Source organism: Oncorhynchus keta, chromosome 34 (genome assembly GCF_023373465.1).
Source record: "Oncorhynchus keta strain PuntledgeMale-10-30-2019 chromosome 34, Oket_V2, whole genome shotgun sequence".
In the NCBI taxonomy this organism is placed as follows: domain Eukaryota; kingdom Metazoa; phylum Chordata; class Actinopteri; order Salmoniformes; family Salmonidae; genus Oncorhynchus; species Oncorhynchus keta.
The window spans coordinates 68,382,008-68,408,417 of NC_068454.1; the positions used below are offsets into that span (position 1 = coordinate 68,382,008).

General features: G+C 44.7%; 1 protein-coding gene across 1 annotated transcript; it reads left to right on the forward strand.

Moving 5' to 3' along the window:
- Nucleotides 1–5,783: 5,783 nt before the first annotated feature.
- On the forward strand, nucleotides 5,784–12,415 carry LOC118367727 (G-protein coupled receptor family C group 6 member A-like). The gene is made up of 8 exons (XM_052494556.1): nucleotides 5,784–6,219; nucleotides 6,546–6,711; nucleotides 6,853–6,987; nucleotides 7,167–7,943; nucleotides 8,587–8,805; nucleotides 9,717–9,840; nucleotides 10,062–10,366; nucleotides 10,587–12,415. Exons 1-8 carry the CDS (start codon nucleotides 6,023–6,025, stop codon nucleotides 11,451–11,453), a joined length of 2,790 nt encoding a protein of 929 aa, XP_052350516.1. The 5' UTR covers nucleotides 5,784–6,022; the 3' UTR covers nucleotides 11,454–12,415.
- The last annotated feature ends 13,995 nt before the right edge of the window (nucleotides 12,416–26,410 follow it).

Below are 26,410 nucleotides of genomic sequence, written 5' to 3' on the forward strand. Positions count from 1 at the left end.
CACTCAAACTTCCCATCACTCTGATTACAGTAGTAATTTGTCACCCTCATCATGGCAAAGACAAGGAGAAATGCATATGATGCAGCTTTCAAGTTGAAGGCGATCGATCTGGCTGTTGGAAAAGGAAATAGAGCTGCTGCACGAGAGCTTGGCCTTAATGAGTCGATGATAAGACGTTGGAAACAGCAGCGTGAGGAACTGACTCAAACAAAATGACACAACAAATGCTTTAATATAATAATAATATATGCCATTTAGCTGACGCTTTTATCCAAAGCGACTTACAGTCATGTGTGCATACATTCTACGTATGGGTGGTCCCGGGAATCGAACCCACTACCCTGGCGTTACAAGCGCCATGCTCTACCAACTGAGCCACAGGCTTTCAGAGGGAAGAAAAGCAGATGGCCCAAAGTATTTGCAGCCACTCGGCATCAGTGTAAATCGTGCATTTAAGGTGGCGCTCCGTGTTCAGTGGGAGGCTTGGATGACAATTGGGGAGAAATGCTTCACTAAAACGGGCCGCATGCGAAGAGCAACTTATGGTCAAGTCTGCCAGTGGGGTCTGACAGCATGGAGCATTGTCAAAAAATCCACTATCATCAACGGGTTTCGAAAGGCTGGACTGCTGCGTGTTAAAGGGGCAGCATGAGCTCAGCCGGATGAAAGTGACGAGAGTGACAATGAAAACGATCCAACATCGGATGAAGCAATTCTGAGGCTATTCAACTCCGACACCGAAGGAGATGACTTCAGTGGTTTCAGTGCACAGGAGGAGGAAGATAGTGACCAATGACTTTCTTGGTAGGCTACTGTTTAATTTGTTACAAACCGTGTTTCGTTAAAGCCTATTTATTTTTGTTACAAGCCATGTTTCGTTTAAAAGCTGTGTAAAGTTAATTTGTTTCAATGTACCGGTAGGCACCTGCGGCTTATAGACATGTGCGGCTTATTTATGTACAAAATACATATTTATTAATAATTCAGTGGGTGCGGTTTATATTCAGGTGCGCTTAATAGTCCAGAAATTACGGTACATATTATACATTACGTGTGAAACATTATGTGAGGATTATATAGAGATTCAATCAATGAGATGAGGGGGGAGATTCTCCATATAGTCAATAAAAGGTTGCCAAATTCTGTAAAATGTCTTTAACTTATTCCTCAAGCAGTAAGTGATTTTCTCCAAAGGGATACAACTATTAACTTCCGATAGCCACATTGCAAATGGCAGGGAGGAATCCAATTTCCATTTCAAGGCAATACATTTCTTGGCAATCACTAGCAATATTTATGTTAGCTTTATAGTATGGCTTTGCCTAAGATTGGTGTTAGGCCCTACACCCAAACAAGGGCACTGCGTTCATCCACCTCTGGCCTGCTCGCCTCCCTACCACTGAGGAAGTACAGTTCCCGCTCAGCCCAGTCAAAACTGTTCGCTGCTCTGGCCCCCCAATGGTGGAACAAACTCCCTCACGACGCCAGGACAGCGGAGTCAATCACCACCTTCCGGAGACACCTGAAACCCCACCTCTTTAAGGAATACCTAGGATAGGATAAAGTAATCCTTCTCACCCCCCTTAAAAGATTTAGATGCACTATTGTAAAGTGGCTGTTCCACTGGATGTCATAAGGTGAATGCACCAATTTGTAAGTCGCTCTGGATAAGAGCGTCTGCTAAATGACTTAAATGTAAATGTAATGTAAATGTGTTAGTAAAGTTACCCAGTAGACAGACCTCCGGGTCTGAAGGGAATGCAACCCCGTGAATTGAGGATATGGTATCGCATACCCCCTGCCAGAAACCGCGTCATTTTGAACACTGCCAAGTGGAATGGAGGAATGTTCCTTCATCTGAGCCACATCTAAAACATAGGGAGGAGATATCTGGGTTGAACTTGTGCAGTCTAGATGGGGTGATATAGAGCTGATGGAGGAAATTAAACTGGATCAGTCAATGTGGATGTAACACAGGCAGGAAATTCATTTGAATTACATTGACTCTACCCAGTAGGGTGAGAGGTATCCATTTACAAAGGTCACCCTCCACCTTTTGCAACAAACTGGCCAGATTGAGTTTATAGAGGTTGTTCAGATTATCATCCACCATTATTGATGGTTGATGGTATGATGGTCAAAGACAGACAGCGGTAAGATTTCGCTTTTATCAAAATTGACCTTATATCCAGAGAAATAACTATAACACTGTAGTAGGATCTGCAAGTGGGAGAGGGAGTGTTCTGGGTTTGTTAGAAATAAGATAAGGTTGTCCGCAAAGAGTGATAAATTATGGGTATGGGGGCCCACCTCAAAGCCATGTATGTCAGGGCACGTTCTAATAGCCTCAGCCAACATTTCGATGGCAAGAGCAAAGAGGTGGGGGCTAATTGGGCAACCTTGTCTGTTCCCCCTATAAAGAGGTAAAGAGGAGGAAGTAATCCCATTGGTAGCAATCCTAGCTTTAGTAGATTTGTAGAGTGATTTTATCAAATTTACAAACACGGTACCTAAACCAAACTTTTCCAAAATGCGAAAGAGGTATGGCCATTCAACCCTATCAAAGGCCTTTTCAGCGTCGAAGGAGACTGCGACACTAGGTATTTTGTTTTTGTTAGCAAGGTGAATTATATCAAAGAACCTTCTGAGATTATTGGTAGACAATCTATTAATTATGAAGCCAGTCTGATCTGGGTTGACCAACAGGGGAAGACATGACTCCAGTCTCTTAGATAGCATCTTGGTGACCAGTTTACAATCTGTGTTAAAGGAGAGAGATTGGTCTATAGGAGGCGCACTTTAGCGGGTGTTTCCCTTTCTTGTGGATTACAGCAATCACTGCTTGAGAGAAAGACTCTGGAAAGCAGTAGTCTTCCCTGGCTTTTTTAAGTACCTCCATAAAGATAGGAGACCAACAGCTCCCTAAATTCTTTATAGAACTCTGGAGGGAAGCCATCCTCCCCAGGAGATTTATTAGAAGGTAAAGATTTAATTGCCTCCAACAATTCAGGAACTGAGAAGTGTTCACGCAGGCGTTCACTGTCTTCCCCTGACAGTCATGGGAGGATGAGAGAGGAGAGAAAGGAGTCGATCTCTGATAGATCATCGCTTGATTGGGAAGTGTAGAGGTCTTCATAGTATTTCTTAAAAGTATTATTAATTTCAATAGGGTCGAAAGATCTCATTAGTAAGAGTTTCTATAGCATTAATTGTCCTCTTACTTTCCTCTGCTTTCAGTTGCCATGCCAATACTTTGTGAGCTTTCTCTCCAAGCTCGTAATAACGCTGTTTTGATTTAGTGATGGCCCTCTCAGCTTGATATGTGTCCTGAATATTATATTTAAGTTTTTTATTTACCAAAAGCCTGTATAGATCTTTAGTCGGGCCTCTTTGGTAGGTTCTCTCTAGCTCGGAGATTTCAGATTCAAGGGCACTCAGTTCCGCACCGTGTTTTCTCTTCAGCCCTTTAGTATAGGAAATGATCGGTCCCCTCAGATAGGCCTTCAATGTGTCCCAAAGAATGAAACTGTCAGGAGCGGAACCATTATGCCAAAAACCCTAGACCCACTTCATTTTGCATACCGCCACAGATGATGCAATCTCTATTGCACTCAACACTACCCTTTCTCACCTGGACAAAAGGAACACCTATGTGAGAAAGCAATTCATTGAGTATGGCTCAGCGTTCAACACCATAGTTCCCTCAAAGCCCATAACTAAGCTAAGGACCCTGGGACTAAACACCTCCCTCTGTAACTGGATCCTGGACTTCCTGACGGGCCACCCCCAGGTGGTAAGGGTAGGTAACAACACATCCGCCACACTGAACCTAACACAGGGGTCTCTCAGGGGTGCATGCTCAGTCCCCTCCTGTACTCCTTGTTCACTCATGACTGCATGGCTAGAAATGACTCCAACACCATCATCAAGTTTTCCAATGACACAACAGTGGTAGGCCTGATCACCGAAAATGATGAGACAGCCTATAGGCAGGAGGTCAGAGACCTGGCCGTATGGTGCCAGGACAACAACCTCTCCCTCAATGTGATCAAGACAAAGGAGATGATTGTGGACTACAGGGAAAGGAGGACCGAGCATGCACCCATTCTCTTCGACGGGGCTATAGTGGAGCAGGTTGAGAGCTTCAAGTTCCTTGGTGTCCACATCACCAACAAACTATCAATGTCCAAACACACTAAGACAGTCTTGAAGATGGCACGACAAAGCCTATTCCCCCTCAGGAGACCGAAAAGATTTGGCATGGGTCCTCAGATCCTCAAAATGTTCTATAGCTGCACCATTGAGAGCATCCTGACGGGTTGCATCACAGCCTGGTATGGCAACTGCTCGGCCCCTGATCGCAAGGCACTACAGAGCGTAGTGTGTACGGCCCAGTACATCACCGAGGCCAAGCTTCCTGCCATCCAGGACCGCTATACCAGGCGGTGTCAGAGGAAGGCCCTAAAACTTGTCAAAGACTCCAGCCACCCTAGTCATAGACTGTTCTCTCTGCTACCGCATGTCAAGTGGTACCGGAGTGCCAAATCTTGGTCCAAAAGGCTTCTTAACAGCTTCTACCCCAAAGCCCCCCATTCCCTATTTTACACTGCTGATACTCTCTGTTTATTATCTATGCATAGTCACTCTACCTACAGGTACATATTACCTCAATTACCGCGACTAACCGGTACCCCCTGTATATAGCATCACTATTGTTTAATTATTTGTTACTTTCATTTTCTATTTTTTCTGAACACTTCGTTTTCTTAAAACTGCATTGTTGGTTAAGGGCTTGTAAGTAAGCATTTCACTGTAATGTCTCTACACCTGCTGTATTCGGCGCATGTGACAAATAACAATTGATTTGATTTGATTGGAGCGAGGGAAAGGTTAATGGGGAAAAGTACAGCGAGATATTTGATGAAGTCCTGTCCTGAGCGCACTGAAGCAGGTTGTCAGACTGGGGAGAAGGTTCAACTTCCAACAGGACAACGACCCTAAACACACAGCAAGACAATGCAAAAGTGGTCTCTAAACGTCCTTGAGAGTGGCCCAGCCAGAGCCCGGACTTGAACCCGATCAAGCATCTCTGGAGAGACCTGAAAATAGGTGTGCAGCGACACACCCCATCCAACCTGACAGCTTGAAAGGATCTGCAGAAAACAATGGAAGAAACTCCCCAAATACAGGTGTGCCAAGTTTGTAGCGTCATATCCAAGAATACTTGAGGCTGTAATCGCTGCCAACGGTGCTTCAACAAAGTGCCGATTAAAGGGTCTGAATACTTATGTAAATGTGATATTTCAGTGTATTTGTAATACTTTTGCAAAAAAAAACTGTTTTTGCTTTATGGTGTATTGCATTATGGAGTATTGTGTGTAAATTGATGAGGGGAAAAAAACTATTAAATTAATTTTAGAATAAGGATGTAACGTATCAAAATGTGGAAAAAGTCAAGGGGTTCTGAATACATTCCGAATACACTGTGTTATCCGAGTGTTAAAAAAAACACTTGGGTATTGTGAGAACATTTCAGGAAAAGCAGTGAGTCAGTCAACACACTTAAGTCTTTCCCCTTCAACAATAAATGTTTATATTGTACTTCAGATAGAGATCAGCTGTGACTTACATTTGTGTGACTTGTCATCTTTAGCTGGAGCAAGTGAGTCAGTCAGTGTGGATGTCTGTCAGAGAGAGTGGGCTGGGCTGGGAGGGGGCAGGGTTATGCAGACATCAGATGAGATTAGGAGGAAGCAACAGGTGTGTTTTTGCTGAAGATACTGTCAGGTCACTGTGTCAGTCTGCTAGATGAGCTTACAGAGTGAGAGAGAGGGACAGGGAGTGGAAGAGAGAGCGAGAGAGAGAGAGAGAGAGAGAGAGAGAGAGAGAGATGGAGGCAGTGAGAGAGAGAGGGTGAGAGAGAGACTGACAGACAGACACAGTCGGGGAGGGAGCGGGAGTGTGTGAGAGAAACTGCAACGAGACACCAAAATTGAGAATTGGACAGTACCACCAGAGAAAAATGGCACCGATGGGGGATGTTCTCCACCTGTTAGTCATCTTGTCCTTGTTGGAGAAGGGCAATGCCAAAGTGGGAGACTTCAAAGCAGCAGGAGCCACAGCACCAGGAGATATCATCATTGGAGGGCTGTTTCCCATCCATGAGGGAGTAGAGGAATCCCCCAACATCTCAGCACCCCATGAACCACAGTGTGCCAGGTACAGTAAGTGCCAAAATAAGATTGGGTGTTGTAAAGAGATTCCTGAGGATTCTCTCTCTCCTTCTCTGTGGGGTGTATGCGATTCTGTCCGCATTTATGACTAAGTGTTCGTGAGAAAGAGTTAATTTATTCTGACAGGTTAACCACAGACAGTGTGATGATCCAACTATGCCTTATGTACCTTACACAAAAATGCACGCACACACACACACACACACACACACACACACACACACACACACACACACACACACACACACACACACACACACACACACACACACACACACACACACACACACACACACACACACACACAAACAGGTTCAGCATGGACGGGTTCACCCAGGCATTGGCTATGATCCACGCTGTAGAGTCGGCCAACAGATCCCCTGTCCTGACTACACTAGGGATCTCTCTGGGGTACCGTATCCACGACTCCTGCTCTGATGTCACCACCGCTCTGAGGGCCACAGCTGACTTCACACAGGTAAAGGCTCTTTAGCCGAAACGTTGGTCAAATCAAATCCACAGCAAGTATAGATAAGTGTGTGACCTATTCCTCATTTGTATAGTTTATTTTCCATTGGCCAGCATCTCATTTAAATGACGTACATTCTTTACTTCAAAGGATCCCACCACGGACTGTGGGGGAGGGGCCAACACCTCTAACTCTTCCCCGCCAATTATGGCCGTCATAGGGGCCACTTCCTCTGAGATTTCCATCTCCGTTGCCCGGCAACTCAACCTAAAGCTCATCCCTCAAGTAAGCAGCCAAAACCCACCCACAGAGTGACGGTTGATGGACAGTAACAACATAAATAATAATAAATTACTGAGTTGTGTTGAATAAATTAAATGGACAGCAATGATGATACAGATGGATGGCCAAATCAATCCAACACAATGTAGACGGAAATTAATTCTCTCTTCGAATCATCACAGATCAGTTACGCCTCCACCGCCATCATCCTGAGTGACAAGAACCGTTTCCCTGCTTTCCTGAGGACCGTACCTAGCGACGTGTACCAGACACAGGCCATGGTCCAGTTGCTTAGCGACAGCAAATGGACCTGGGTGGGCGTGGTCACAACGGATGGAGACTACGGCCGCTCTGCCTTGGACAGCTTCGTCTCCCAGGCAACCACCTCAGGGATCTGTGTGGCCTTCAAGGAGATCCTCCCTAATTCACTAACCAGTCCTAAAAGCGAATCAGCAATCAACCAAGCCGCCGCCACCCTCCACCGGAACCCCAATGTCAAGGTGGTGGTGTCATTCGCCAAGCCTACTCAGATGATGTACCTATACCAGAAGCTGAGGAGTCTGGGGTCGGGGGAGAGGGTATGGGTGGCCAGTGACAGCTGGTCCTCGTCCAAGGAGGTCCTGGGAGAAATGGACCTCCCAGATATTGGCAATGTGGTGGGCTTCTCCTTCAAAAGAGGCAACCTGGCTCCTTTCACTCGCTACCTGATGAACCTGAGTGACATCAATGATGTCATAGGAAACAACTCCTTCCTAAAGGAGTTCTACTCACTGCTAAACAAGTCGGGAGATCCCGGGTTTGGGTCCTCCTTCACTGTCCCAGCAGAGATCCTGCTAAACAACAGCTCTGTGAACTTAGTCTTCAATGTGGAGATGGCTGTCAGTGCCATAGCCCATGCAGTGGCTGATATCTGCAGCAAAAAGGACTGCAAGACACCAGGCAATGTCCAACCCTGGGAGGTAGCTACTGCACAACTCCTCATGTCTACAGCACATCAGACTTTACTTATACACTGTATCTCATCTAATATTCACTGAATATAACAAACATTAGGAACACTTTCCTAATATGTAGCTACACCCCCACTTTTGCCCTCAGAACAGCCTCAAATTGTTGGGGCATGGACTCTACAAGGGGTCGAAAGTGGTCTACAGTGATACTGGCCCATGTTGACTCCAATGCTTCCCACAGTTTTGTCAAGTTGGTTGGATGTCCATTGGGTGGTGGACCACTCTTGATTCACATAGGAAACTGTTGAGCATGATATACCCAGCAACGTTGCAGTTCTTAACACCTGGCACATAATACCATATCCCGTTAAAAGGCACTTAATAGCACACATACACAATCCATGACTCGATAGTCTCAAGTCTTAAAAATACTTCTTTAACCTGTCCCCTCCCTTTCATCTACACTGATTGAAGTGGATTTAACATGTGACAAGAATAAGGGATCACAGCTTTTATCTGGATTCATCTGGTCAGTCGATATCATGGAAAGAGCAGGTGTTCTCAATGTTTTCTATACACAGTGTATTTTGGATATGGCTTGGGTCTATGGTATGTGAACTTACATATGAAAATACATTTGCATTCATTTCAGGTGCTTGGAGCCCTGAAGGACAGTTGCTTTGAGCTGGAGGGGAAAAACTACAGTTTTGACCAGAAAGGAGACATCAACCTGGGCTATGATGTAACCTTGTGGAGGTCTGTGAAAGGGGTCATCAACGTCCTTGACGTTGTAGCTGAGTACCATCCAAACAACAACAACAACAGCTTCAGCTATACCAGCGGAAACACCAACAATCTCACTGACCTGAGGGTAAGGGTTAGGTTGAGGGTTCAGGTTCGTGTTAAGGTCAGGTCTCAATCTCTTTTAGTCTGTTTGCTAGGCTGCCACACAAAGGTTCAAATACACATCCATATTAACCTATCCAACTTCACATAGAGAGACAAACAGGCCGGAATGTCAAATAATCTACTTTCTTTCACAAAGTGACGAAAGAGAACAACTAAACATACCGGTTTGAGAGACTTCTCAGCTAAACTGTAAAACAAGTAAAGATGGAAATTAAATAACTCCTAATCAGTGAAACAATGGGCATTGTTTGAATGTGAAAACCACATACCTTGGCACATACTGGGAGCACCTGTCTGTTAACACACATTCCTGTTAGATCTCAGTGATGATCTAAAAAACAAAACTCATAATTACCAGAGCATATAATCATTGGTTGAATAGTTTGAATATACCTGGCCTATTGAACACGGTTTTAAATCGAGAGAGAGTTTAAACTGTGCCCAGGAAACTGGCCTTACACGTAAAGACTTGTTTGAATACTACTATTAATAGAATTAAGTCACAGTTTTCTTGGGTCAGTGTAACGGGATTCTTCCGTCGAAGGAGAGGAGGACCAAAATACAGCGTGGTTGAAATTCATGTTTGTTTTTAATAAGAAAACTATACATGAATAAACTACAAAAACCATAAAACGTGTAAACCCGAAACAGTCCCGTGTGGCACTGACACAGGAGACAATCACCCACAAAACCCAACACCAAACAGGCTACCTAAATATGGTTCCCAATCAGAGACAATGACTAACACCTGCCTCTGATTGAGAACCATATCAGGCCAAACACAGAAACAGACAAACTAGACACACAACATAGAATGCCCACTCAGGGTGTGACAGTCAGCCATTTAAATTAGGTCATTGTGTCCCGGTGCAGGATGTGGTGTCTGTTTGCTCGCCTAGCTGTGAACCTGGGAAGTTCCAGAAGTTTGCTCAGGGTCAGCACACCTGCTGCTATGAATGCATCAACTGCACTGAGAACCACTACTCCAACAACACTGGTTAGTTCTCCTGTCCTGTCTCTCCCTGTACTCTATCTCTCCTCAGTAAACAGGTGTTGCCCTATTGTTCACACAATCTTCCTCCATGTCTTCAATATGTTATCTAAGATTTCCCAACACTGTTCTTATCCAAAACATTTAGGACTAGGCAACAACACACATATCTCTAAATGCTAGACAGTTGTTCAAGTAATATCCTACCTTACAACCCTTCTCTCCAGACATGGACGAGTGTCTCTCTTGTGACACAAAGACAGAGTGGTCCCTGGAAGGGAGCTCTGGGTGTACCCATAAGACCCTGGAGTTCTTTTCCTGGCAGGATGGCTTTGCGGTGGCGCTGCTGACACTGGCGGCCCTGGGCATCGTCCTGGTTCTCCTGGTGGGGGCTCTCTTCCTACACCACCACCAGACCCCCGTTGTGAGGGCTGCCGGGGGGCCTCTCTCCCAGATCATCCTGCTCTCTCTCGTGGGAAGTTTTGTTAGTGCTGTGTTCTTTGTAGGTCATCCCAGCAGCCTACAGTGTAAGGTATGTACGGTACACACAGTTTGGGAAACACTGCTATAATGTACTGCCTGAATGTATCAGTGTTATTTTGTGAATTCATGGTTTATTGTGTGTGTATTGTTCTGAACCTTTTGTTACTTTGTGGTAAGGAATTTAGTTTGTAAACTGAAAGAAAATCTAAATACAAAGAGAGAATACATTTCTGTCTCAATGTCTCATATCTTCTCATCTCGTCATCAAGGTGCGTCAGGTGCTGTTTGGCCTCAGCTTCACCCTGTGTGTTTCCTGCATCTTGGTCAAGTCCCTGAAGATCCTGCTGGCCTTCCAGCTCAACACTGACCGGAAGGATGTTCTCCGCCGCCTCTACCAACCGTATGCCATCATCTGTCTCTGCGTGGCCCTACAGGTCCTCACCTGCACCCTGTGGCTGGTCCTGCAGAGCCCCCGGGAGAAGGCCACGGTCTTCACCACCACTGTGTTGGCCGAGTGTGACGAAGGCTCCCAAGTGGCGTTTGGTGTGATGCTGTGCTACATCGCTGTCCTGGCGCTCGTATGTTTTGCCTGCGCGTTTAAAGGCCGAAAGCTGCCACAGAAGTACAACGAGGCCAGGTTCATCACCTTCAGCATGCTCCTCTACCTGATGTCCTGGCTGATATTTGTGCCCGTCTATGTGACCACCTCTGGGATGTACCTGCCAGCAGTGGAGATGGTGGTCATCCTCATCTCCAACTATGGCATCCTCAGCTGTCATTTCTTCCCCAAGTGCTACGTCATCCTCTTCAAGAAGGAGCACAACACCAAGAGTGCCTTCATGAAGAACGTGTTTGAGTATTCCAGAAAGGGCATTACTGACTCTAGCTCTGTCTCTGAGACTTCAGTCTCTCAGACAGAAGGGTATCGCATCAGTCCCCCTTACTCCATCAGTTCACCTTCCTTCTTCATGTCTCCTCCACCAATAGAACCCACAGCACCTCAGAACTGCTGGTCCGTAGACCAGAACATTCAGAGCATTGACCCTGCAACCCATTGCACCGTAGTAGATCATGGAGTGTTTGTCACAGGTCAGCTGACTCGACCACACCGTCTGAGGAGAAGCATGAGCCTATGAGTGGAGTGGACCAGTGTCTGGAACTTTTACATCTTACAGTACATCACACAGTGTGTCTCTGTGATCCTATCTTTGGTTTGACTGTTCCCATTTTGCTTAGTCTACTGGTATGTTTTTTACCCAAGTGGGTTGTTTTTACATTCAAGTCAATTTGGGTAACACTTTATTTTGACACTAATATGGACATGACAGTGTCTTAAACAAACAAACTCGGTCAAACTCTGTTAAGCGTCAATGGTGTACAGGGTTGATTTATTTCTGAACTGCATATGGGGCGGCAGGTATCCTAGTGGTTAGAGCATTGGACAAGTAACTGAAAGGTTGCTAGATTGAATCCCCGAGCTGACAAGGTAAAACTCTGTCCTTCTGCCCTGAACAAGGCAGTTAATCCACTGTTCCTAGGCCGTCATTGAAAATAAGAATTTGTTCTTATCTAATTTGCCTAGTTAAATAAAGGTAAAATATGAATTAATAATAAATACAATTTCTATACTGTGTGAAATGTTCTAACTAAGTATCATGGAGGATGTTGGCATTTGCTGTGGATATGTTGTGTGTTGGATCCCTGAATAGTCCGTTTCTATCTATTATGGGAGCTGATCCAGCAGGACACAAATGAGATATATTGAAAACATGTATACAATGAATGCTATAGTTGGAATGTCTGTCACTGTTTCTTAATGCATGATTGGTTTGAATTTAATAGAATTGAATTTGTTTTGGGCAACAGACATATACAACAAAATGTACGATGTGGACCCAGAGGATATCACTTGAAAGTATTCATTCAAACGCTTGTTTCCAAAGTGGTCCTCGGTGGTAAAAACAATAACACATATAATGATTAAAAGACAAGACAAAATTACAAACAACCATAAATACAATCATTTATTTTAACATCCTAAAAAGTGGCACTACTCACTGTGCTTCTCCCTAACATTAAAATCCACAATCTATTAATCTATTAATTGCACATCATACCGATCCTTCAAATAAATACACCTGACCAGCAGTAGGGGGCACAAGGGGCAGTGGAGGGGTTTCTCTTACTTAGGCAACCTTGGAGAAATTAAAAACTTTGCCCTCTTTTTAAAGTTATTTTCTCCAATGAAGGCTATTCCATAAACAAATACCTATATGGAAAAACATGCTCCTCGCAGTACTGTTTCCTCCTGGGATTTTACAAGACATAACACTAGCTCTGGTATTATGACTGTGCTGGTTATAGACCATATCAATGTGGTTGTTCATGTAACTTGGGGCACGATCATTTAAGATGTCAAACATATGACTAAATTTAAGTTGGTCCACTCTGGACTCCAACAAGCCCACCTCCCGGAACTCCTGTACCCCTATATGGGTCCTAGGGGTAATGTTCAGCATATACCTGATAGTATGACCTGCATTCTCTTTTTCAGATTTTTTGTTAGTCTACTATACCAAGCAGAGCAGGCATTATCAAAATGACACTGAATCAAGGTTGAGACAAGCAGTATCTTAACGTTAATGTTAAAATATCTAGTGTCAGTTGACATTCTTGAAGTTTTTAAATACTTCTAAATACCTTGAAATCTATTTCCACAAATCTATGTCTTTTGCCGAACCCACCTGATATGCACACCTATGCTGTCTCTTTAGGCTGCAGGCCTAATGCCAGAGAGAGAGAGAGAGAGAGAGAGAGAGAGAGAGAGAGAGAGAGAGAGAGAGAGAGAGAGAGAGCACTGGCATTTCCCAGTGCCCAAACACATGTGCATGTAGTAACTGTACTACACTGAGCTCTTCCCTCCATAGTCTGGAGCTCTTTCCTTCAAAGCTCAAATATCCCAGGCTCTACAGTAGTAGAACATTCCATGAATGAACCCTGGGCTGCTGCTCTGCTGCTGAACAGTAGTCTCAGAAACCTGACCCTAAGCAACAGTACAGGCTGAGGTCTGGTTTCAATGACAAACTCTTTTGGCAACATCGATAAGGTGAAAAAAATCAGACAGACAACTCTCTCAACAAATCAAGAGGAAGACATGCCAGAAGGGCAAGATTTGAAACCAAATTTTGCAGTAAAAACCTTTGCATTTGTATAAGTGAAAGTAGTTGATCCAAACTAGCCACTTGCAAAATGAACTTATTCAAAATAACCTCTGTTCTCCCCAGCTGCTATTTTAGATTTTATTCAGGCAGATAGGGTAGGGACGTAGGCAGTGACGCTGTTCTTCTGTGCCAAAAGAGTCCGTTATTGAAACTAGACCCTAGTCACTGCCGAGAACAGCATGACTGCTCTATATCTCTATATCTTTGTGGTACAAGGGCTGTTTGTAGACCAGAGAGCACATTTCTGTGCAAACGGATAAGCCCAAATCCATAATAGTAACTCAAGAATTCACAAAAATCTTCCATTGACATCAGTGCATTAATAACAATAAGTTTGAATTAAGTGCGCACATCTGAAGATACGTTTCATCTCATCTCTGTTGTCTCCTTCTCATCAGTAACTCCAGTGAACTTCCACCCCTGTACCTGCCATTGTCACCAGACTTATCAATAATTTCAAGCTGATGTTGACTTTGGCCATTTTCAGAGCATCAACACTGTGTATCATGGGTAAATTGTGACTGACTGATATACTGATACACTGATATAATAATGAGTAGTTATTTATGATGCAAGGTGATTTGTAGATCAGTCTGTCTCGACTCGCCTTCAAAGTTAGCTGCAATGCTTTGGCTTGACCAGGTTTTTGAGATGTGAGTCATTGAGGAAATGTTGAAAATGAAGTCTTTCCAAAAATTCAACCAAACAACAGTAATGACTGCAAAATCATTGGAACGAGGAAACAAACTATTCACAATGTCAGATTTATTTTTCAAAGACCCATTCAGACGCATGCAAACCGACAGACATTCAAAGAGTCACACGGATACAAAGATTCCTAAAGATAATAACAGATTATAATGGTGTTTGCTTGAGTGAGCTGATAACAGCTTTTGGGAAATCTGTCATTTAGTTTCTTCTACATAGAGAATTCCCCATTCTGAACCTGCCTGTCTGGTTGTGACACAATGACACCAAGAGGAGAGAGACAGGGATAGGGTGAGAGAGAGAAGGGGTAGAGAAAGATTAAAAGAGGGAGAGAAATAGAGAGTTGGTGAGTTGGAGAGAGGGTGACAGGTGTCCCTCGGGATATTTCCTTGTGATAGCCTTGAGATTAGAGGTAGCGTCAAAATGAAACCATGATCTCTCTATGTCAAGAAAATCTTTATCAAGAATGTTTGTCCTCATCATTTCATGATGATGATACCATCACTAAGTACATAACAGCTAAACAAATATGTCATGAAGAGGTCCACAAAAGTCAGTTTACACCATTCTCACACTTCGAACCCATCTCAACAGACCATAAACTAAATTCTGGTTAACTGATACTGGACAAATACTACAATGAAATAGGATATGGATGGAATTCTTCTCTTAGAATGCCTAGTCACTGACACTGAGGAAATAATTGCCCTTGAGCAGGAAGTGCTAGCTTTAACTGGAAGTGTTTATACTTTACTATTCTATGACAGCAATCCTAATTCTGGATTGCTAATCAACTTGTTCGTGAGAAAAGGTGACAATGTGTTATGGATAGAGATAGTTTAGGTGGGTTTTTTTTGTGAATCACTACAGTTAGAACAACAGTTAGAACAGCAAGGCAAAATATGCAAGCTCTGTAGACCTGCTATCATGATGTGAACAAAAAATATGCTTCCACTGTCACACATAAAAATACAATAAACAACACAGTTTCCTTTGATGGGACCAATTCAGAAACGGGGTATAGTGTTGTGAAGTTCTCGTTGTTGTTTTACAGTGGTTGTCTCCAGTCCTGTGACATATGACACTCTCAGGTAAACTCCTACCGGTTTCTTCTCGTGATCACACTGAGGTTGAGTTAAGGGAAATGGCTGGGGGGGGTGGAACTGGATCAGCTGCATAGTACCCACACACCGAACGTGTCTGAAGGTATGCTTCTGTCACACATAGTGGACAAATATTTTCTCATAACAGGGCCAGGACAAGGTCTATTATAAGGTCCTGTGTGTGTGTGTGTGTGTGTGTGTGTGTGTGTGTGTGTGTGTGTGTGTGTGTGTGTGTGTGTGTGTGTGTGTGTGTGTGTGTGTGTGTGTGTGTGTGTGTGTGTGTGTGTGTGTGTGTGTGTGTGTGTGTGTGTGTGTGTGTGTGTGTGTTTCGTAGGAATTAAACAAGTTCTGTCGAAACCGTCATTGCTTTTGTGCAGAAAAATAGACAGATGTCCTTTAGACAAAATCCACTAAATGTCATCCGACAAGGGTAACAGATAATTGTATTTATTTATCCTTCATTGTTTTACAGTCAAGTCCTCATTAATCCCTCATAGAATAGCCAGACAACAGCTCCATGAGTAACACAGTGCAGCTTCACACACGGCCTTCTGTGGTCCTAGGGGGAATGTTCAGCATATACCTGATAGCATTATTTTGTATGACCTGCCTTCTCTTTTTCAGATTTTTTGATAGTCCACTATACCAAGCAGAGCAGGCATTATCAAAATGACACTGAATCAAGGTTGAGACAAGCAGTATCTTAACGTTAATGTTAAAATATCTAGTGTCAGTTGTGTGGAAGGACCACTAGAGGGCAGGCTGGGCTCATGGATAGTAGCCCAACAAAGCATGGGAGACAAGGTAACCAGAGTCAATTAAGCACAGCTGACGGTACTAATGAGATACTCTCCTTCCCCTATAAAAGAGAGAATGGAACCAGCAGAGAGGGGGGAAAACTATCTCTGGAAGATGGCCACCGAGAGAGAGAAGCTGTGCTGAATGAACCACGAAGATGGTGACAAACCCGTGATTTATGTTTGTTGTAGTTTAAAGATTATCCTATTGTGTTCTTGTTTCATCTGGAGAAGAAGATGTGTGTTTTTCCTTGGAGGATTTTTCATTGATTATGTTAGAATGTTTTTGTTGACAAAATACCCTCAATAGAGAACCGTGTTCAATCAGAAAAACCTACTCCTGACTCGTTTATTCCACCTTCCCGCTTTAGAGTGACGCCTAATTACTTGGTACGCTCACATTGGTGGAGGATGCGGGCATTAGGTGGACGAGTGACACAAGGATAAGTGAGTAAATTAATATTCTTCCAGAAGACCCGGAGGAACCATTCAAGAACGATGGATAACGCCCTACTACAACAATTGATCACGGCACAGCAGACAACCATAGAACTCCTGCAACAACAGCTGAGTCGACGAGAAGAACCTACAGTTAGGCCAAGAGCGGCTGCTCACGCCATCTTACCTCGTCTCTCCAAGGAGGATGATATTGAGGCCTTTCTCATGACCTTCGAAAGGACGGCCACCTTGGAAGAGTGGCCGCCCACAGAATGGGCTAGCGCATTAGCTCCTCTTTTGACCGGGGTGGCTCAGGAAGCCTATTTTGACCTGGATTCCCCGAAGCTGCGGACTATGGGCGACTAAAAACCGAGATCCTGTCCCAGTACCAGCTGACTGCCAGAGATAGGGCTGTAAAGTTCCATCAATGGACCTATACAGCTGATCAACCCGTCCGTGCCCAGATCTTCGCCTTAATACGACTGACGAAACAGTGGCTAGAACCTGGAAAGGGAGTAGGACATGTGATAGAGACTCTCGTAGTGGACAAGATATTGAGAGAATTACCCAGTGACTTAAAAAGGGTTGTGGGGCAAGCCAACCCGTTGTCAGCCGACGACATAGCCCAGGCGGTGGAAACATATCGGTCTACAGGGGAGTTGTTAAAAAGTGACAAGGAGGAACGGAAGGAGTCTTCCAATCCCGTACCACGACTCACCCCGGCACGCTCGCCACCGAAACGTCCAAGCCCCCACCGGAGGTGGGAGAAGTCAGCCACCACACAGCCGGGTCGGTGTTATAAGTGTCAGTCTCCCAACCATTATGCCCCACAATGTCCTAGCAAGGATGAGCCCATGGTCACGGAGTCGTCACTGCCTACCCCCACACATCCCGTTTTGAGGGGGCAGGATCAACACTGTTGGTTAGCAGAGATAGCCCCAGCCTCAGAGATTCCGGTGCGAGTTGAAGGACAAGATGTGGTAGCTATTCTCGACTCGGGAAGTATGGTTACGTTAGTAGAGGAGCGGATGGTGACCTCCGCCACACTGCTACCAGACAAAGTAGCCGTATCCTGTATCCATGGAGACACCCACTATTACCCCACTGTGAATCTGCCTATTCTCACTCCAAAAGGAAGGTGTACAGTCAGGGCAGGGAAAGTGCCCCAGCTGAAGGTGCCATTATTGATCGGGAGAGACTGTCCCCTATATAAGGAGCTTCGGCAGATGACGTTATGCACGGGAAGAAGGGGGACAGGAAAGAAGAGAATCTCCAAGCCTGAGGTAGTAGTACTACAAGGAGACGTAGCCGCGTCCTCGTCCTCTACAGCAGAGGAAGAAATAGCGACCCAACGTTTACGACAGATATTCCAGGAAACCACAGATGAAGACACCTGTGAAGGGTTATACACAACGCAGGAAGGAAGGAGCAACCAGGCACTAAGGGATATATTTGAAGCTCCATCCGAGGAGGGAACCTGGAAGGGATTCTCCTCGGTCTCCCCTGATGGGGATGTGGAACAACCTCCACATCCCTCTACTGAGGTTGACCTGCCCGAGGAATTAAAGGGACAGTTCGGCACCTCGCAGCATAGAGACCCAGACCTAAGGGAGGCCATGAGGAAGGTGAAGGTGATCGACGGAAGGAACGTCCACGGATCAGGTGAGCCCCTCTTCCTTACTATGCAATCAGGCGGGGTCTCTTATACTGGGTCGAACGACGAAGGGGGGAAAACCAGGAATTACTAATGGTGCCTAGACCATACAGGGATACAGTTCTACAGTTAGCCCATTCCCACGTCCTAGGAGGACACCTGGCACGAGACAAGACGATTGACAGAATCATGCAGAGATTCTATTGGCCCCGTGTCACCCGAGATGTGGCCAGGTATTGTAAGACGTGTGATCAATGTCAACGTACAGCCCCACGGCCACACCTACGTAACCCTTTGATTCCTCTCCCCATCATAGAGACTCCCTTTGAATGCATAGCTATGGACCTCGTAGGACCCCTCCCAAAATCCGCCAGAGGACACGAGTACATCCTAGTGGTTATAGATTATGCTACCAAGTTCCCGGAGGCCATACCCCTACGTAACATGTCGTCAAAGGGAATTGCCAAGGAGTTATTCCTGATGTTCTCTCGTGTGGGCCTTCCCAAGACTATCTTAACCGATCAAGGAACCCCGTTCATGTCCCGGTTGATGAAGGACTTGTGTCGGTTATATCAGGTTCAACAGATACGTACAAGCATATTCCACCCTCAAACAGATGGGTTGTGTGAACGCTTGAACAAAACAATTAAAAGCATGTTGAGAAGAGTGGTGTCCCGAGACGGGAAAAACTGGGACATGCTTCTCCCACACTTAATGTTTGCCCTGCGAGAAGTACCCCAGGCATCCACTGGATTCTCTCCGTTTGAATTGCTCTATGGCAGACCCTGTCGAGGAATCCTCGACTTAGCCAAGGAGACCTGGGAGACCCAACCATGCCCCTTTCGATCTACAATAGAACATGTTACCCTGATGAGAGACCGCCTGTCAGCAGTGTGGCCCATAGTCAAGGAGCATATGGAGAAGGCCCAAAGGACCCAAGGCCGGGCCTATGATAAATCTGCGACCCCCCCGTGAGTTCACCGTGGGAGAGAAAGTGATGGTGCTTGTGCCCACGGCCGAACATCGCTTGCTGGCGCAGTGGAGGGGGCCCTACGAGGTAATGAAAAGGGTCTCACCGGTCAATTACCTCATCAAGCAACCTGACAGGAGGAAGAAGGTCCAACTCTATCACATAAACCTGCTGAAGACGTACCATGGACGAGAGGAGGAGGTGGCTTTGATGGCCCTGGAGGGCAAAGAAAGAAAAAAAGGCTCTACCAGAGGTGCGCCGTGGCCAAACTCTCCTACCGGAGCAGTCAAGACAGCTAGACAAGCTGATTATGAACTTTGGTCGAATATTCTCTCCATTCCCAGGACAAACAGATGTCCTGTTCCACCATATCCACACTGAACCCGGAAAGAAAGTGCATATCCACCCTTACAGGATTCCTGAGGCTCGCCGAGTCATCGCTAAGAAAGAGGTGAGGGAGATGTTGAGGATGGGCGTGATCGAGCCCTCGACGAGCGAGTGGTCCAGTCCCATAGTCCTGGTCCCCAAAGCCGATGGTAGTATGAGACTCTGCAACGACTTTAGGGGCGTGAATGCCATCTCTACATTCGATGCGTACCCCATGCCCCGCGTGGATGAACTCTTGGAGCGCTTAGGAAAGGCCAAGTTCATCACTACCCTGGATTTGACGAAGGGATATTGGCAAGTGCCGGTGGCTCCGGAGGATCGCCCAAAGACTGCCTTCGCCACCCCAGAGGGGCTTTTCCAGTATGTGAGGATGCCCTTCGGACTGCACGGAGCTGCTGCAACCTTCCAACGCCTCATGGATGCCATTCTACGGCCCCATCAAGAGTATGCAGCGGCGTACATAGACGATGTGGTCATCCACAGCGAGGACTGGGATAGTCACCTCCTGCGATTACGGGCGGTGCTCGTGAGTTTGGAAGCCACAGGGTTGACAGCCAATCCAAATAAATGCTGCCTGGGCCTGTCCGAAGCGGAATACCTGGGGTATACCGTGGGGAATGGGAAAATACGCCCGCAGGCAGAGAAGACCAGGGCAATTCGTGACTGGCCTCGACCCCGGACCAAGCGAGACGTTCGGGCCTTCTTAGGGATAACAGGATATTATCGCCGTTTTATCCCGGGATATGCAACCATTGCCAACCCCTCACAAACCTCATCAGGAAAAACCTGCCAAACCAGGTAGAGTGGAAAGAAGAGACGGAAGAGGCCTTTCAATTGTTAAAAGATGGCCTGTGTTCCGATCCCGTTCTACAGGCTCCGGACTTCTCACAAGAGTTCATTGTGCAGGTCGACGCCTCGGATACAGGGCTCGGAGCCGTACTAGCTCAGGGTGAAGGTGAAGCAGAGAAGCCGATTCTCTTCATTAGTAGGAAACTCAGCGATCGGGAACAGAGGTATGCGACCGTAGAGAAAGAGGCCTTAGCCATCAAGTGGGCCCTCGATTATCTCCGGTACTACCTACTGGGTCGGAGGTTTGCATTAGTTACTGACCATGCGCCCCTCACGTGGATGGCTGGTAAGAGAAACAATAACAACAGAATAGCCAGATGGTTTTTGTCTTTACAACCGTTCTCTTTCCATGTCATCCACAGGGCCGGATCGAGGAACGGGAATGCAGACGCGCTGTCCCGACGCGACCAAGACGGTGCGTCTGGCGCCCGACCCTCCGGTTCGGTCCTGGGGGGGAAGGTATGTGGAAGGACCACTAGAGGGCAGGCTGGGCTCATGGATAGTAGCCCAACAAAGCATGGGAGACAAGGTAACCAGAGTCAATTAAGCACAGCTGACGGTACTAATGAGATACTCTCCTTCCCCTATAAAAGAGAGAATGGAACCAGCAGAGAGGGGGAAAACTATCTCTGGAAGATGGCCACCGAGAGAGAGAAGCTGTGCTGAATGAACCACGAAGATGGTGACAAACCCGTGATTTATGTTTGTTGTAGTTTAAAGATTATCCTATTGTGTTCTTGTTTCATCTGGAGAAGAAAATGTGTGTTTTTCCTTGGAGGATTTTTCATTGATTATGTTAGAATGTTTTTGTTGACAAAATACCCTCAATAGAGAACCGTGTTCAATCAGAAAAACCTACTCCTGACTCGTTTATTCCACCTTCCCGCTTTAGAGTGACGCCTAATTACTTGGTACGCTCACAGTTGACATTCTTGAAGTTTTTAAATACTTCTAGATACCTTGAAATCTATTTCCACAAATCTATGTCTTTTGCCGAACCCACCTGATATGCACACCTATGCTGTCTCTTTAGGCTGCAGGCCTAATGCCACGGTGACACAGGAAGAAAGAGAGAGAGAGAGAGAGAGAGAGAGAGAGAGAGCTGCTGGCATTTCCCAGTGCCCAAACACATGTGCATGTAGAAACTGTACTACACTGAGCTTTTCCCTCCATAGTCTGGAGCTCTTTCCTTCAAAGCTCAAATATCCCAGGCTCTACAGTAGTAGAACATTCCATGAATGAACTCTGGGCTGCTGCTCTGCTGCTGAACAGTAGTCTCAGAAACCTGACCCTAGGCAACAGTACAGGCTGAGGTCTGGTTTCAATGACAAACTCTTTTGGCAACATCGATAAGGTGAAAAAAATCAGACAGACAACTCTCTCAACAAATCAAGAGGAAGACATGCCAGAAGGGCAAGATTTGAAACCAAATTTTTAGTAAAAACCTTTGCATTTGTATAAGTGAATGTAGTTGATCCAAACTAGCCACTTGCAAAATGAACTTATTCAAAATAACCTCTGTTCTCCCCAGCTGCTATTTTAGATTTTATTCAGGCAGATAGGGTAGGGACGTAGGCAGTGACGCTGTTCTTCTGTGCCAAAAGAGTCCGTTATTGAAACTAGACCCTAGTCACTGCCGAGAACAGCATGACTGCTCTCTATATCTTTGTGGTACAAGGGCTGTTTGTAGACCAGAGAGCACATTTCTGTGCAAACGGATAAGCCCAAATCCATAATAGTAACTCAAGAATTCACAAAAATCTTCCATTGACATCAGTGCATTAATAACAATAAGTTTGAATTAAGTGCGCACATCTGAAGATACGTTTCATCTCATCTCTGTTGTCTCCTTCTCATCAGTAACTCCAGTGAACTTCCACCCCTGTACCTGCCATTGTCACCAGACTTATCAATAATTTCAAGCTGATGTTGACTTTGGCCATTTTCAGAGCATCAACACCGTGTATCATGGGTAAATTGTGACTGACTGATATACTGATACACTGATATAATAATGAGTAGTTATTTATGATGCAAGGTGATTTGTAGATCAGTCTGTCTCGACTCGCCTTCAAAGTTAGCTGCAATGCTTTGACTTGACCAGGTTTTTGAGATGTGAGTCATTGAGGAAATGTTGAAAATGAAGTCTTTCCAAAAATTCAACCAAACAACAGTAATGACTGCAAAATCATTGGAACGAGGAAACAAACTATTCACAATGTCAGATTTATTTTTCAGAGACCCATTCAGACGCATGCAAACCGACAGACATTCAAAGAGTCACACGGATACAAAGATTCCTAAAGATAATAACAGATTATAATGGTGTTTGCTTGAGTGAGCTGATAACAGCTTTTGGGAAATCTGTCATTTAGTTTCTTCTACATAGAGAATTCCCCATTCTGAACCTGCCTGTCTGGTTGTGACACAATGACACCAAGAGGAGAGAGACAGGGAGAGGGTGAGAGAGAGAAGGGGTAGAGAAAGACTAAAAGAGGGAGAGAAATAGAGAGTTGGTGAGTTGGAGAGAGGGTGACAGGTGTCCCTCGGGATATTTCCTTGTGATAGCCTTGAGATTAGAGGTAGCGTCAAAATGAAACCATGATCTCTCTATGTCAAGAAAATCTTTATCAAGAATGTTTGTCCTCATCATTTCATGATGATGATACCATCACTAAGTACATAACAGCTAAACAAATATGTCATGAAGAGGTCCACAAAAAGTCAGTTTACACCATTCTCACACTTCGAACCCATCTCAACAGACCATAAACTAAATTCTGGTTAACTGATACTGGACAAATACTACAATGAAATAGGATATGGATGGAATTCTTCTCTTAGAATGCCTAGTCACTGACACTGAGGAAATAATTGCCCTTGAGCAGGAAGTGCTAGCTTTAACTGGAAGTGTTTATACTTTACTATTCTATGACAGCAATCCTAATTCTGGATTGCTAATCAACTTGTTCGTGAGAAAAGGTGACAATGTGTTATGGATAGAGATAGTTTAGGTGTTTTTTTTTTGTGAATCACTACAGTTAGAACAACAGTTAGAACAGCAAGGCAAAATATGCAAGCTCTGTAGACCTGCTATCATGATGTGAACAAAAAATATGCTTCCACTGTCACACATAAAAATACAATAAACAACACAGTTTCCTTTGATGGGACCAATTCAGAAACGCGGTATAGTGTTGTGAAGTTCTCGTTGTTGTTTTACAGTGGTTGTCTCCAGTCCTGTGACATATGACACTCTCAGGTAAACTCCTACCGGTTTCTTCTCGTGATCACACTGAGGTTGAGTTAAGGGAAATGGCTGGGGGGGTGGAACTGGATCAGCTGCATAGTACCCACACACCGAACGTGTCTGAAGGTATGCTTCTGTCACACATAGTGGACAAATATTTTCTCATAACAGGGCCAGGACAAGGTCTATTATAAGGTCCTCTGTGTGTGTGTGTGTGTGTGTGTGTGTGTGTGTGTGTGTGTGTGTGTGTGTGTGTGTGTGTGTGTGTGTGTGTGTGTGTGTGTGTGTGTGTGTGTGTGTGTGTGTGTGTGTGTGTGTGTGTGTTTCGTAGGAATTAAACAAGTTCTGTCGAAACCGTCATTGCTTTTGTGCAGAAAAATAGACAGATGTCCTTTAGACAAAATCCACTAAATGTCATCCGACAAGGGTAACAGATAATTGTATTTATTTATCCTTCATTGTTTTACAGTCAAGTCCTCATTAACCCCTCATAGAATAGCCAGACAACAGCTCCATGAGTAACACAGTGCAGCTTCACACACGGCCTTCTGTGTTCCATTGGATTAAAGGAAACAAAATCACAATGGTGGCATACGGTAATCACCTAAACTAGGGCAATCTGGACAGAATACCCCAGAAGTCCTTATAGCCTCTGTATCAGAGCCAAAATGAAAACACAAAACAATTCCCAAATGAGGGAGAAATAAATCAACCTAAAACGTAAAATGATATATCATCCAATCGTACAAACATGAGAAATATTAGATGTGATATTAGATTAATGTGTCTGACAAAATGTAGCACTAAACAGTTTCCATCTCACATAAATATACACTACCGGTCCAAAGTTTTAGAATACCTACTCATTCAAGGATTTTTCTTTATTTTTTATTATTTTCTACATTGTAGAATAATTGTTAAGACATCAACACTAGGAAATAACACATATGGAATTATATAGTAACCAAAAAAGTCAAACAAATCAAAATATATTTTATATTTGAGATTCTTCAAATAGCTACCCTTTGCCTTGATGGCAGCTTTGCACACTCTTGGCATTCTCTCAACCAGCTTCACCTGGAATGCTTTTCCAACAATCTTGAAGGAGTTCCCACATTTGCTGAGCACTTGAACACTGGCTGCTTTACTTCACTCTGCGGTCCAACTCAGCCCAAACCATCTCAATTGGGTTGAGGTTGGGTGATTGTGGAGGCCAGGTTATCTGATGCAGCACTCCATTACTCTCCTTCTTGGTCAAATAGCCCTTACACAGCCTGGAGGTGTAACCCTAACCCTTTTCCTGTTGAAAAACAAATGATAGTCCTACTAAGCACAAAACAGATGGGATGGCGTATTGCTGCAGAATGCTGTGGTAGCCATGCTGGTTAAGTGTGCCTTGAATTCTAAATAAATCACAGACACTGTCACCAGCAAAGCACCCCCTCACCATCACACCTCTTCCATGCTTCAAGGTGGGAACCACACATGCGGAGATCATCCGGTCACCTACTCTGCGTCTCACAAAGACACAGCGGTTGGAATAAAAAATCTCAAATTTGGACTAATCAGACCAAAGGACAGATTTCCACAGGTCTAATGCCCTTATGTTTCTTGGGCCAAGCAAGTCTCTTCCACTTTTTGGTGTCCTGTGGTAGTGGTTGCTTTGCAGCAAATCGACCATGAAGGTCTGATTCACACAGTCCGCTCTGAACAGTTGATGTTGAGATGTGTCTGTTACTTGAACTCCGTGAAGCAATCTGAGGTGGTTACCTCTAATGAACTTATACTCTGCAGCAGAGTTAACTCTGGGTCTTCCTTTCCTGTTGCGGTCCTCATGAGAGCCAGATTCTTCATAGCGCCGGATGATTTTTGCGACTGCACTTGAAGAAACTTTCAAAGTTCTTCAAATGTTCCGTATTGACTGACTTTCATGTCTTAATGTAATGATGGACTGTCGTTTCTCTTCGCTTATGTGACCTGTTCTTGCCATATTATGGACTTGGTCTTTTACCAAATAAGGCTATCTTCTGCATACCACCCCTACCTTGTCACTTCACAACTGATTGGCTCACAACTGATTGGCTCAAATAAACTTTTAACAAGTCACACCTGTTAATTGAAATGCTTTCCAGGTGACTAGCTGGTTGAGAGTATGCAAAGATTGTGCAAAGCTGTCATCAAAGCAAATGGTGGCTACTTTGAAGAATCTCAAATATAAAATATATTTGTTTAACACTTTTTGGGTTACTGTCACATTGGTATGAAGGATCCGGAGGCAGGCGCAGGAATTACAGCGTACCGTGTAAAGGCACAGGGATGAAGACCAAGCAAACACGTTTACAAAACACAGGGTAGAAACCCAAACAAAAGAGCAAGGAGTGCCTCGAATAAATACACAATTGCACAATGATTATCACATGGGATGAGACCTGTAATCACAATATACGTGGCATGAAAGCCAAAACAACACACACACACATATATATATATATATATATATAATTTCTTACATATAATTTCTTACATTTATAGATAATATACAGAGCAATTTCTATCTTTGTCCAAAATCGTTAAGTAAGTCCAATGCAAGGTTAACCACCACTGATTAAACAAAAAGACTGCAGGCAATACGAATAACGGTGCATGTACATTAGATAGAGGTGAATTGTGTCGCTTTGGCCGCCTATTGTGACTCACTTGTAGGGCGTGCTGGTAG

Bases quoted from the DNA above. Each gene is read 5' to 3' on its own strand.
- LOC118367727 (XM_052494556.1), top strand. From the start codon at position 6,023: ATGGCACCGATGGGGGATGTTCTCCACCTGTTAGTCATCTTGTCCTTG. The intron at 8,806-9,716 runs GTAAGGGTTAGG...GTCCCGGTGCAG, and splicing joins ACAATCTCACTGACCTGAGG to GATGTGGTGTCTGTTTGCTC. The intron at 9,841-10,061 runs GTTAGTTCTCCT...CCTTCTCTCCAG, and splicing joins CCACTACTCCAACAACACTG to ACATGGACGAGTGTCTCTCT.